This window comes from Pangasianodon hypophthalmus, chromosome 2 (assembly GCF_027358585.1).
Source record: "Pangasianodon hypophthalmus isolate fPanHyp1 chromosome 2, fPanHyp1.pri, whole genome shotgun sequence".
Lineage (NCBI taxonomy): Eukaryota > Metazoa > Chordata > Actinopteri > Siluriformes > Pangasiidae > Pangasianodon > Pangasianodon hypophthalmus.
The window spans coordinates 4,388,286-4,400,781 of NC_069711.1; the positions used below are offsets into that span (position 1 = coordinate 4,388,286).

The following is a 12,496-nucleotide window of genomic DNA, read 5'->3' on the forward strand; positions in this document are numbered from 1 at the left end:
TTGTAGCTAGTCTTCAGTGAGATAATTTAAACAGATTTTTTTGGTAGTCATAATACATGATTCAGTCTTGTAGCCAGTGATAGACAATATACACCCATATATATATATATATATATATATATATATATATATATATATATATATATATGTGTGTGTGTGTGTGTGTGCACAATTGCACACAATATGTAGGCTTTGAGTGTTTGTGTTTGTCTGGTCAGTACTTCAATATGTATGTATAGCCAATGTGTGACTAGAGATGTGTACACTTCTATTTATCTATGGCAAATGTTTTCTCTCTATCTGCATGTGTGTGTATGATAGAGCCAGTAGAATGTTATGTGCCTAGGCCTTGTTTACTGCAGGGTCTCCCATATTTGGCTGCTACACAGCCTTACAGCATTTTTAGAATGGCTGGGAGGGAATTCTGTGGCAGAGGGAAGGCGAGTTAGAGAGAGACAGAGACTGTGAACGAGTGCTTCAGAGAGAGCTTCAGAAGTCTTCAAAAAAGCAGTCAGAGAAGTGACAGTGGATTCATGGACACACATAATGATATCACAAGGAAGTCACAGAGACAGGCTAAGCTTTGAGGAAAGGTAAAACTGTGTGTGTTTCTCTGTGTGGATATTTGCTTATGTTTAGATTGCCAGTCTATTATTAGTGCTGATATCTCCTCTAGCATTTGATTGCACTGACCAGTGTGTGTGAGATCACTTGGGTGTGTGCAGGGGTGATAGCTGGTTGTAGACGCTTGAAGTGGCTGAACATCTTTTTCTGTGTGTATGTGTGTGACTTGATAAACATTTATTTGTTTAAAAATCCTGTTTTAAATTTTATTTTTAAACACATGGTTTTGTTGGCTGGTTTGCTGCCTGAAAGTGCACTACAGTTTTAATCACTATGTGGTCTGGACTGCTTTGTTTAATTACAGGAAGTGGTTTTACTTGCACATTTTTAAGACAAGCTGAATGGTCTTGTTCCCATGTGAGCAGAAATGTTTACAAGCAATCAATGTTTAGTGTGGAATATTTTTTAGTGGCTAAGCAAACCTTGTTTTGGTTACTTGCAAAGTCCATGTCACTTAATCTGCTATATAAATGTGCTTGTTACACTGAGGGTATGTATACGTATGAATAACATGCTTGATGGTTGGCCTCAGTGGAGTATAAATGCTGGTTAGTTGTATAGCTTGCTCAGTCTGCCCCATAGGTAATACAGCCATGTTCCAAAGGCTGAGCATGCTTGCCCAGACTGTGCACTCTCTTCTGTACAGAAGTAGCTTTCGGGGTTGTTTGGTGTGAATTTGTGTTTGTTTGTGTGTGCGCGCATGTGTGGTGCCCTCATGCTGAGAGCATGCTTCAATTAGCACACTGTTTGACAGGACATTGAGCTGCAAGAGCAGGTTTGACACCCTATAGAAACATAACTACCCATACCAGCCCTGCACACACACACACACACACACCTGACACCCCAATTTATTACATCATTCTCAGCTTTAGTTCTAAGTCTGTCTCTCTCGCTCTGTGTGCTCACCCTTCTACAAATCCTATCTTCTCACCTTACATGGGTGAATATAATATACCTGTCTGTGTATTTGTTTCTCTACTCTGCATCACTACTCTGTACCTCCTGTTTATTTTAAATACTTGAACTCACCTCCCCTCTTCACACATTCAACATGTAATTTAAAACATTCTTACATTGTTATATTGGTTATATTGGGCATTACATATATACATACATCCATGTGCAACATTACAACAATGCATTTCACAGATGAAGTTGGACTACAATTAAAATATATTTAATATATTGCATTTTGATAATGAGATCACCAAAGAGCTCACAGTTGTCACTGGAAGCATGCCAGCTCCTAGTTTCATGTAAAAGACAAGCTGTCATCTGATAATACTCACATAAGAGGTGATGCTCACTGTGGATTTGTTTTCTTCCTAGAAAGACTCTGAAATCACTCCCTCACTCACTTTCATTATTTATTTACTATATAGATCAGCAGTGGTTAAGTGTTTATTGGCTGTACACTGGATTTACAGTGTTCTGTAGGTAATATATTGAATTATCTAGAGAATATAATTTGTTCAAGTATTCAGTCAATATTACAAAATGGTTGTACCTAAAGAGTGCATGTGATAAATATAGAACAAATTCACATGAGATCTCACTGTGTGTCTCTATGTGTGTCTCTATGTGTGTCCCCCGATCGCACCCAATATTAAATTTTATGATTCTGGAATCACATGCCAAATGACATCACATCCAGGCCATTAGTCAGTGACAATGCTGTTGCTAGTTATATTGAGACTTGACCAGCTAACAAACTAAAAGAAGGTGTCAGTTGTCAATTACCTAATCTTACTCTACATTTGCCTAATCAGAAGAGAATTTTTCCTACAGTAGCACTGGTTATCTCTGAACTATCCTCACACCTGAAACAACTCTTAAACAATGTAATATTAAATATTGGACCACGTTAGACTGGACCATGCATTTGGGTTTAGAGGAATTATCGAAAAGGTGAGCCTACACCGGGGAAAAAAAAGCTAACTGAATTTACTTAATTCAAATGTGTATGTCGGTTCCACATAAATGAATTGAGGTACATTAATGCAATTTGTTTTCATAAATCCAACATGATTTGGTCATGTATTTTCAAATCCCTGAATAAAATCAAGACCTCAGTGGAGCTCAGGATCAAACCCAGGTTGCATGGCATTCAGAGGCAGCAACATTATCATTTCGCTATTGTCTCACGCATGAGTTAATTACATTAATTTAATGCTACAATTATTTCTTCCTGTCAGTGCCAACACCCTCACAAGATAACATAATAGGATTATGTTAATAGTATGTGAACTGAGCACACTCACTCTACATAATTCAATCTAATAATTAGAAACTTATTTAAATGAAATTTAGTATAAGCAATGAAAACACCTTTTGATGAGAAACTTAATTTGTTTTTGTAAAAATACATAATATTTTCTTGTTAACGTGCCTGACCACGTATTCCATTTTTTCAGTGTACTATTGTTTACTCTGGCTGTATGATATATTACAGACACAATACACAGTTATGCTATTTGCCATTTTAATAATGGATAGACATTTTTGTTGCAATTTTTCTGACAGGCTCCATGTGCAGGTCATATTGAAATAGTTACAGCTACATGTCATAACAAATGTTGAACCTTACGTATTTTCATTTTCTTTATCAGAATTTATTTTCTTTTTCAAACTGTATGAGCCACATGCTTGTACATGTTGGAATTAATGATAGCCTGGGTTGCAACAATGAGCAATCAATCTCCATCTGCCATGTTCCATCTGCAAACAAATCCATGCATATTCACAGATGTTTCTATATTAAATGAATGTAATTTGTATGTTATTGTTGTAGTATCCACAGATAGGAGTCACACTTTTATTAAAGTACTTATACAGCAAAAGGAAGGGACACTAATTCTAATTTCGGATACTATTTAGGACAGATAGTAGGCAAATTGAGACGCAGCATATTCGCTCTGCTGGTTCAACCTCACAGGATGGACCGTAAAAGGGAGGAACTCTCATCTCTCTTAGGCTGATCGCCCTGCGGTCTGGCTGCAAAGAGAAGGCTCTCACTTATCTCCCTGGTTTGACCTGCTCAGCAGTGTTCAGCAATAAGTGCTACAGTAGCATTGTGCATGTTTTTATCTTTCATTTTGTTAGTGCAAGTTTATTTTCACTTTAAAGGATATGTGAAGCAGCTGCTTTCAACTGCTTTTAATGGCTGGACCTTGGTGAGTTATGAAGCCAATTGAATTTCATCAGGGATCAAATCCTGCAAATTGCATACCTGCATGAAGACATTTGACATTTTTTGACACTGACATTAATATTTATGGCATTTGGCAGACACCCTTATCCAGAGCGACTTAAATTTATCACATTTATACAACTGAGCAGTTGAGGGTTAAGGGCCTTGCTCAAGGGCCCAGTAGTGAAAGCTTGGTGATGAACACATGACCTTCTGATCACTACTGTATCTTTCTAAGTTTTTCTGTGTTGAGTAATTTGAAGTGGCAAATTGTTTGTTAAAATCAGCATTCTCTTAAACAAAGGGAATTGCGCGCACCTCCTTGAATCTCCTTCCAGCTCTCTTTGATCTCGCTCTGTACTTACTAACACGGTCAGTCCATTATCTCTGTTTATGTCAAGGAAAAATAAAATCCAAACTCCGTAGCATTATTCCCATTAACATTACTGTGCTTTGGATCTTATTCTGTCATATTTTTCTATCACTAGTTTCTATCACTGGCCATCAACCACACACGAGTCCCCCGCCATATTTCTGTTCCCTATGGTTCTCCTTGTTTCACATACCAGGAGGCGCGGATATGGATCTCACGTGGTTATACATTTTTGTAAGCTCAGAGTGAATGCGCACTCTAGAGCAGAGTGCGCTCTCACTCTTTCCCTTTCCCTTTCAATTTTCCCTTACTTTGTCTCTCCAATTTAGAATTAGATTTGTAGTTAATAGATAATTGGTGTTTATGCTTTTCTATTTCAGTTCATGCTATATTATAACAATAACAATAATTAACATTAATTTTGACTTATTTAAAGGCTTTTCTTAATTTCAAATTAAAACTCTAAACTTAAAAAAGAGACTAATTGAGACTGATTAACTAATGAGACTGATTTAATGAGACTGATCATTTTATGAGACTGATAAATTAAATTTACAATGAAGCACCTATAGTGCTGCTATTTACCATGCATTTCCATTGTTTCCTGTATAAACAGTACCAGTTCCCATGCATTGTACTCCTGGTCTAATATTCACTCTGCATAGTGCAGTATAAGCTCCTTAAGCTTGACTATGGAAGACAAAAACTGTAGCTGCAGTATGAATACTTTTTATTAACTAGTATACTATGAACTGAATCCTGAAACATGTCACCATTTAGGATCATCCTGCAGATGAAAGCTCAGGCAGCGCAAGTTCAAAAGTAGAGCACACTCCACATACCAGCCTTCATTACTACAGGGAGTCATGTTTAGGGTGTCACGTGACTACATGACAGTCTGCATTCTGCATGTACCACTGTACAGCACTGTTTCATCTCACAGTGCTGACACTCAGGTTAAAATCAATGCCTATCTGCTGTACCTGATGCAACACAGATCCTCATCTAAAAATGATTTAGAAACATGTAAGGTGTTGGCAGTCACCAGGAATTAATTTCAAGAGGGATCAGGAAATATACCAAATAATATCACTGAGTGATCTGTACAATTCAGCTGATAAGCGTGACGCGCTCGATTTTGAGTGGATGCCAGACAGCAGTAGGAGCAGTGATGGCACAAATAAATCTTGTCAGAAGCTATTGTCAACCAATTTTACCCCAAAATAAAATCAAATAAATCTTGTTAGTAAGAGCAGAACATGACATCTCATTTATTTGAATGGCGGTTGTGGCAGCAAGGGCATTTTCGAGTGTTGGCTTTGGTTGGAAAGGAGGTGGGTTGGTCTCATTTTCTGTTAAATTTATGAAGCGCATACTGAAAAGCACTTGCAACAGAAAATATGTCAAACAGAAAATCGGTAAAAATCTGCATGTCACCTCAAGTCCTTCTTCACACACACCCAGAGACCAGACCTATTATTCAAATAGGTGAAGCACAACTTTCTAATTGATATACACTCCCCTCAAAAAGTATTGGAACAGCAAGTCCAATTCTTTTGTTTTTGCTATATACTGAAGACATTTGGGTTTGAGATCAGAAGATGAATATTCAATTTAATTCAATTTTATTTGTATAGCGTGTTTTAACAATGGACATTGTCACAATGCAGCTTTACATATTCCAGATATAAACTTTGAATTTATAAATTTATCCCTAATGAGCAAGCCAGAGGTGATGGTGGCAAGGAAAACACCTTGAGACAATATGAGGAAGAAACCTTGAGAGGGACCAGACTCAAAAGGGAACCATCCTCATCTGGGCGACACAGGATAGTGCAATTGTAAATACTTTCCCTTCTATAACTGTGAACTATATAGTCAAAAATTGGAATTGTGTAGCCAGGAATGTATGACCTTATGAGCAACTTATGAAGATGAGCATCAGAGTCATTTTTGAATTCATTATAGTTTAACTTGAAGTCTGTTTTGTTGAAGTTATAAACTGTTCAATGATGGAGAATTAAGTGCAAAACTGTTCATAGCAACTTCAGTCCTAAGGCTACCATAGCAATTGCAGTCCTAAGCCATCACAGGAAAACTGTTCATAGCAAGTGCAGTCCTAAGCCATCTTCATGGTTTCCAAATGGTACCATCCATAGTAATCTCATTGATCTTTAGGCTGTCCATGTGGGGCCATCCTCAGCAGCAGCGAATGGTTTTCAGGTGATGAGAACTCCAACCAGAAGTAGGGCATCAGGATGAATCAGGCAGGTCCAGAGAGCAGAAGGGGTCAGGATCACTGTTATCTCAGGAGTAGCATGTGTGGATTGACAGAGAGTGAGAGAGAGAGAGAGAGAGAGAGAGAGAGAGAGAAATACGAGGCGATAGATGAGAATTTCAAGTTTCATTTCCTGATATTTGCATCTAGATGTGTTTGGCAACTTAGGATATGGCACCTTTTGTTTGAACCCACCCAGATGAGTTTTGCCAATCTCTCATTCGCTCAGCCAGTGAACAACTGCACATATCTGCACTTTATTCCTCACATAGTCCATACTTTTTTCTGCCAGCTATCTTTTATATGCCTTATATTATATTTTATATTTTCTTTTTCTACTTCTAGCTAGTAAATTCTGTTTTTATGTCAACAGACTGTCATAAAAATCATTTCACGGCATGTGTTACTGTGTATGTTTGTGTGTGTGACCAATAAAATTTGAATTTAATTTGTCTGTGAAGACTGCGTTTGTTGTTAAATAGGATAAACCATCATGAAGACCAGAGAACTGTCTGTGGGTGAAAAGCAAGTCATTTTGAAGCTGAGAAAAGAGGGAAACTTGATCATAGCCATTGCACAAGCATTGAGCATAGCGAATGCACCAATTTGGAATGTCCTGAAAAAGAAAGAAACCACTGGCGTACTAACAGCCAGACATCAAACAGGTTGACCAAAGAAAACAACAACAGTTGATGACAGAAACATTGTGAAAGCTGTGAAGAAAAACTCCAAAACAAGTCAGTGATATCACCAACAATCTCCACAGGGCAGGGGTGAAGATATCACAATCCACCATTCAAAGAAGACTTCGAGAACAGAAATATAGAGGCCATACCACAAGATGCAAACCACTCATCAGCAGTAAGAATCAGAAGGCCATATTGGAATTTGCAAAGAAATACAGAGCTGAGCCTGGAACCAAGATTAACCTCTACCAAAGTGATGGAAAGGCCAAAGTGTGGAGAAAGAAAAGTTCTGCTCATGATCCAAACATACATGCTCATTAGTCAAGCATGGTGCCTGCTTCTGAAAAGGGCTCACTAATCTTTATTGATGATGTAATTCATAATGGTAGCAGCAGAATTAATTCAGAAATCTACAGAAACATTCTGTCTGCTAGATGCAGTCACTGCAAGTAAGGGATATGCCACCAAATATTCAGTGTTATATACTTTAAGACTATCTGTTCCAATACTTTTGTTCACCTAAACATTGGGTGATCTGCCAACAAAGCTGCCATATTCTAAGTTGTTTACACATCTAGCTGTAAATATTAACAGCTGAGAATTAAGACTAATCTCCCTGCCATCTCTTTCCACTACGATACTGCACTATACTCTATCACTAGTCATTTAGATACTTCAATCTTTCATATTTCAATATGTCCTGTTGAAATGTGTGTGAAATGTGCAATATCCCCCACTGTGTCACTTTCTGACTGCATACCATGTTCAAAATATTTACAGTTTATTATTATTTTTACTAGTTTGAAGGTCCCTGGAGGATTAGGGGTTAAGCCACGGTGCCAGTCCCAAGCCCGGATAAAATTGGGGAGGGTTGCGTCAAGAAGGGCATCCGACATAAAAACTGTGCCAAATCAAATGGGGACCAATGATCCGCTGTGGCGACCCCTAATGGGAGCAGCCAAAAGAACAAGAAGAACAACAACATTATTTTTACTAGCTTAGGGTACACTTATAATTTTGCACTATCCTTTGTCTGCGTTCAACGTTTACAGTTTGTTATTTTTTTGTACTAGGTAAGAGTTTACTTATAATTATTGCACTGTGTCTTTGTAGGAGTGTGCAACTGTATCACAAGAATTTCACTGTATATAGATGCTTTCAGCACTCTTTATGCACATGACCATAAAACTTGAAACTTGAAAATATCAAGAAATTAAAGGTGAAATTTTTATCTGTCGTCTCATATTCATGTTTTGATCTCAAACCCAAATGTCGTCAGTGTATAGCAGAAAAAGAAGAATTGGCCTTTCTGTTTCAATACTTTTGGAGGGGATCGTATATAGTATATTGTGTGTGCATATCTTTATGTAAATGTATGTTACATATGTAACATGAACGATAGGTTTATATTAATGCACTCATTCTAACATTATCACTAATTACCAGTGATTTGGAATCTAAGACTAATAATAAATACAGCCAATCAATTTTACTGCAGCAAGACAGCTAAAAGGACCTTTTTTTGCTCCCTGACTTTTGAATTCAAATCTTGGGTGTTGATCTGCCCTCTTGTTTAATTTTCATTCTATCCTCATAAGTATGAGCTTCAAAAGCCATTTTATCACAAAAAGCAGCTAAACTGCTAGCTGAAGAACGTAGCGACAGCTAGTTAGCAAATAATTAAACTTTTTTTTTAATTTATAATTTCATGTAAAAATGAAATAAATATGATATTTACAAATTACACCTACAGCAGGCTCCATGCGATTCCAACTGGCGCAGATATGTTTAAGTGTGAGATGTCAGTCGTGCTCATTCCTGATTTACTAATTGGCAGGTGGTTACAAGGTTCTGCATTGTCTAGCATCCCTAAATGCATAAAATTAGTCAAGAAAGCATCTAAACTTGGTTGGTGTCCTGTAGCCTATATGTTTATAATACATCTACCTGTGCATGTATGCCTGAAATACAGAGTTTTGAATTACACAGGGTAACAAGATGGTAAAGGGGAAGCCCTTGGTGTTAACATAGTCCCAGGGCCCTGAGTGGCCTGTATGGCACCAATGACACATAACTACACTGCTAGGGCATATGCTTAGATTGGTATCTTTCCTCCCATATGTCACATTCTGACAAAGCCACCAAAAGATAAAGAGAAAATCCCAGGAAGAGAATTGCTGTTGGTATTTTTCTAAAATATTAAATATTAAATTATTTATTATTATTATAACTCAGCTATTTTAATTCTAGGCCTTTCATTTAAATGTTACATTTTAAATAGAATTGATCACAGTATGGAATTACAAAGCCTTTCCCAGTCAGCAGATGATGATGAAGATTAAAGATATCTCAGTCAACTGATTCTCATTGTTCAATCTCATTGTTAAATCATGCTTTTCAAAACCCATTATAAATCAACTACTAAGAACACCTAAACACTTTGTAAGAATGAAAAATATTGATTCTATGATATGAGTTTAGATCTGGTACATGAGCAAGTGCTTTTGTCTTCTGGAGGTCCCTATAAATAAGGGTTCATTGTTTTCCTCTATTGCAGGCATTACTCAAACACAAGACCCACTTGACAGGATCCTCTACACTAGGGTGCACAAGAAAGACTCACAGAGTACTGTCAACGGTGTCGAAGACAGCATCCATGGTCCCTCTGTGGTTGACCATGTTGTGCCAGCTACCAGTCACACCCTTCCTCTCCCTGTAGCTAATCATCCACCACCAGCTGCCAATCATGCTCTGTCAGTGAGCAGTGACTCAGGCAACTCTACAGTTTCTGTCAAGACTTACCACACAGATGATGCTCAGCAATCCCTGATATTGTCTGGTCCTGTAAGCCACCCTGTACCCGATGGCTTAATCAGCCCCTGTGAGAAATGGGAGCTTGAGCAGTTGCTGAGTGGACTAGAGGGCCAGTCACTCCTCTTTCACCAGGGCTTCATCCCAGCAGTCAACACTAGTCCTGAAGCAGGCATACGGCACCTTGTGCCTGCCCAGGTCCACATAAACACTCAAATTGGCAGTGAGCGGGAGGCAGATATCCTTAATGATGAGTGACCAGTCAGCCAAGTAGGTGACGACGGTGTTGACAGCCTTGGAACTATCTTGTCTTTTTTAGTGCCAGGATCTTCCAGCAGATAACCAGCCTGAAAACAAGTTGACAGTAATTGAGGTTGACGGACAGGAAGGACTGCCAAAGCCAGCACTGAGTAGGAAAGTGATGTCTGTACACCAGGGGAGAGGCTTATTCTCGATCCAGGAGTGTCTAGTGGACTACAGTGGGCAGAACAGAGGGATGTATCGCTCACAGTCCTATGGTGTGCCTGTGCTGGATGGCGATACTCGGTATCTGCCACAGACACCTGAGCGCAGCACCAGCAGCAGAGAGGCAGTGCAACGTGGCCTTAATGCTTGGCACCAGTATGGGCTAATGGATGACCCCTTCTTTGGTGCCAATACCAGTCCGCCTTGCTTTCCTCCCCACAGTGGGGCTTCACAGCAGGAAGTGGAACAGTCCATAGAGGCCCTTGACATACTCATGTTGGCCTTGGAGCCACATAGCCCAATGCCCAAGTCTCACAGTGCACTACCCAGGGAGAACAACTCTGCCTTCCAGCCATTTTGCCAGACCATAGAGAGGCCCTCCTACCAGGCAGACCAGGCCATCCACAATTATACAAACAGACATCTTCCCTCTACATCAGCCAGCTTTGGCCAGTCCTCTCAAAGGTCATCTCCTGCCTGCACAATGACCCCACCAGCCGACATTCACCAGAGGCACTTCCAGACTCCCCACTCTCCCTCACCCACCTACCAGAAAGACCCATGCAGAATGCAAGAAGTCTCAGTTAAGACCCCACCCCCAACAATACCCTTGCCATCGCCAATCAAGCCCCAGACTGTTTACCCAGGAGGTGGAGTAATGTTTAACAATCCAGAACTTCAGAGTTCATCCCCATATCCAGTCAACCAGGGGAATTACACCATATTCTCATCCCCCTTGCCCACCATTACCCCTGCTAAGGAACCTGAGCCTGCAGCTGAGGAGGAAAGTCTAAATCTTGAAGGACTAGTGGCTCACCGTGTAGCAGGTAATGAACAAGCCCCTATAATCAATAAAAAATGTAATTACAGATAACACATGCACATGCATGATGAAGATCACATTCACTTTGCAAAGTATTGCAAAGCTTCTCACTAGTCATTACCAAGCCTTAAATTACTGATTGCTATTGTAGGAAATTAGCTGTTTAGGTAAAGCTGCGTATTTCGGAAGGGGAAATTTTGCAAACTTAATATTTTAATAGCTGATCAACTTTGTCCAGCGAGAAGTTGAAGTTAGTGTATTTACTAATTGTGCATGGGTTATTTACCTCTGTGGCCACCGGCAATAATATCCTATATATATATATATATATATATATATATATATATATATATATATATATAGATAGTGAAACACAATATTAAGAGGACGGTAACAAGATCGGCAGTTTAAGGCAGTAAATTATAAGCACAGAGACACAAGACACTTGCCTTTAAAAATCAGATGAGGCTTTATTACTAAGACACAGAAACCATCAATTTATTAATTTAACCTTTGCTTTGTTTAGAAGGGCTTTAAACTTCATATGAAATACACCAGTTCAGCGAGAATCTGGAGGTACTATACTTGCATTTGTGTTGCCAGGGATTCCCTTGTTGCGTCGTTGTTTGGAGGGGTTTTCCGTTGATATTGATTGGTCGGCGGCCTGGTTGGCCTTAAGTAGCGTTAGACCAATGAGGATGATAAACAGAGTGAGGCACGAACCTGGCAGAGTCTCGTAGGCGGTTTGCAAAACTTTGATGAGTGGTTCACAGTGGTGCAAAGGCAGGAGTTGGAGGCTTTGCAGGAACCAGTCTGGATGCAGAGTCTCGGAGCAAGATTTCGATTTTGGTTGATGAGACTTCCTTATATGGATGGAGATTCTCTTGAGCTGTTGTTTGTAGAGAACTCTCCTGTTTTAGTTTGGCAACGAGAACTCTGAAGATGTTAAAACAGACGTCTTGCAATGTGGATGGATGAGACTCTTTGAAGTTGTTAAAAGAGACCTCTCAGAGAGATGTTGGTAGATGAGACTCTGAGTTATTAAAAGAGACTTCTCGCAAAGATGTGTTGGATGAAACTCAGAGTTTCCTTTGTGTCAGGAGATTTTAACCCTTTACAGTTGGGCTGACCCCAAAGTGTTTTCTCCAATCAGCAGATCCTTGGGGCAGGGTGTAAACTGCATTCTCCTCCTCTGACACTAATTAGCATACAGGGCTCTGAGTAATGTGCCTTTTCTAACTTT

The 12,496-nt window shown here is 39.2% G+C and overlaps 1 protein-coding gene across 1 annotated transcript in view; it reads left to right on the forward strand.

Annotated features, from left to right (window-relative positions):
• Window positions 1-421: 421 nt before the first annotated feature.
• Window positions 422-12,496, forward strand: part of tns1a (tensin 1a) — a 43,561-nt gene continuing 31,486 nt past the window's right edge. The window contains exons 1-2 of the mRNA XM_034313268.2: window positions 422-593; window positions 9,712-11,257. Coding sequence (XP_034169159.2) covers window positions 10,387-11,257 — 871 coding nt within the window. The 5' untranslated portion in view covers window positions 422-593; window positions 9,712-10,386. The remainder of the gene's footprint in view (window positions 594-9,711; window positions 11,258-12,496) is intronic.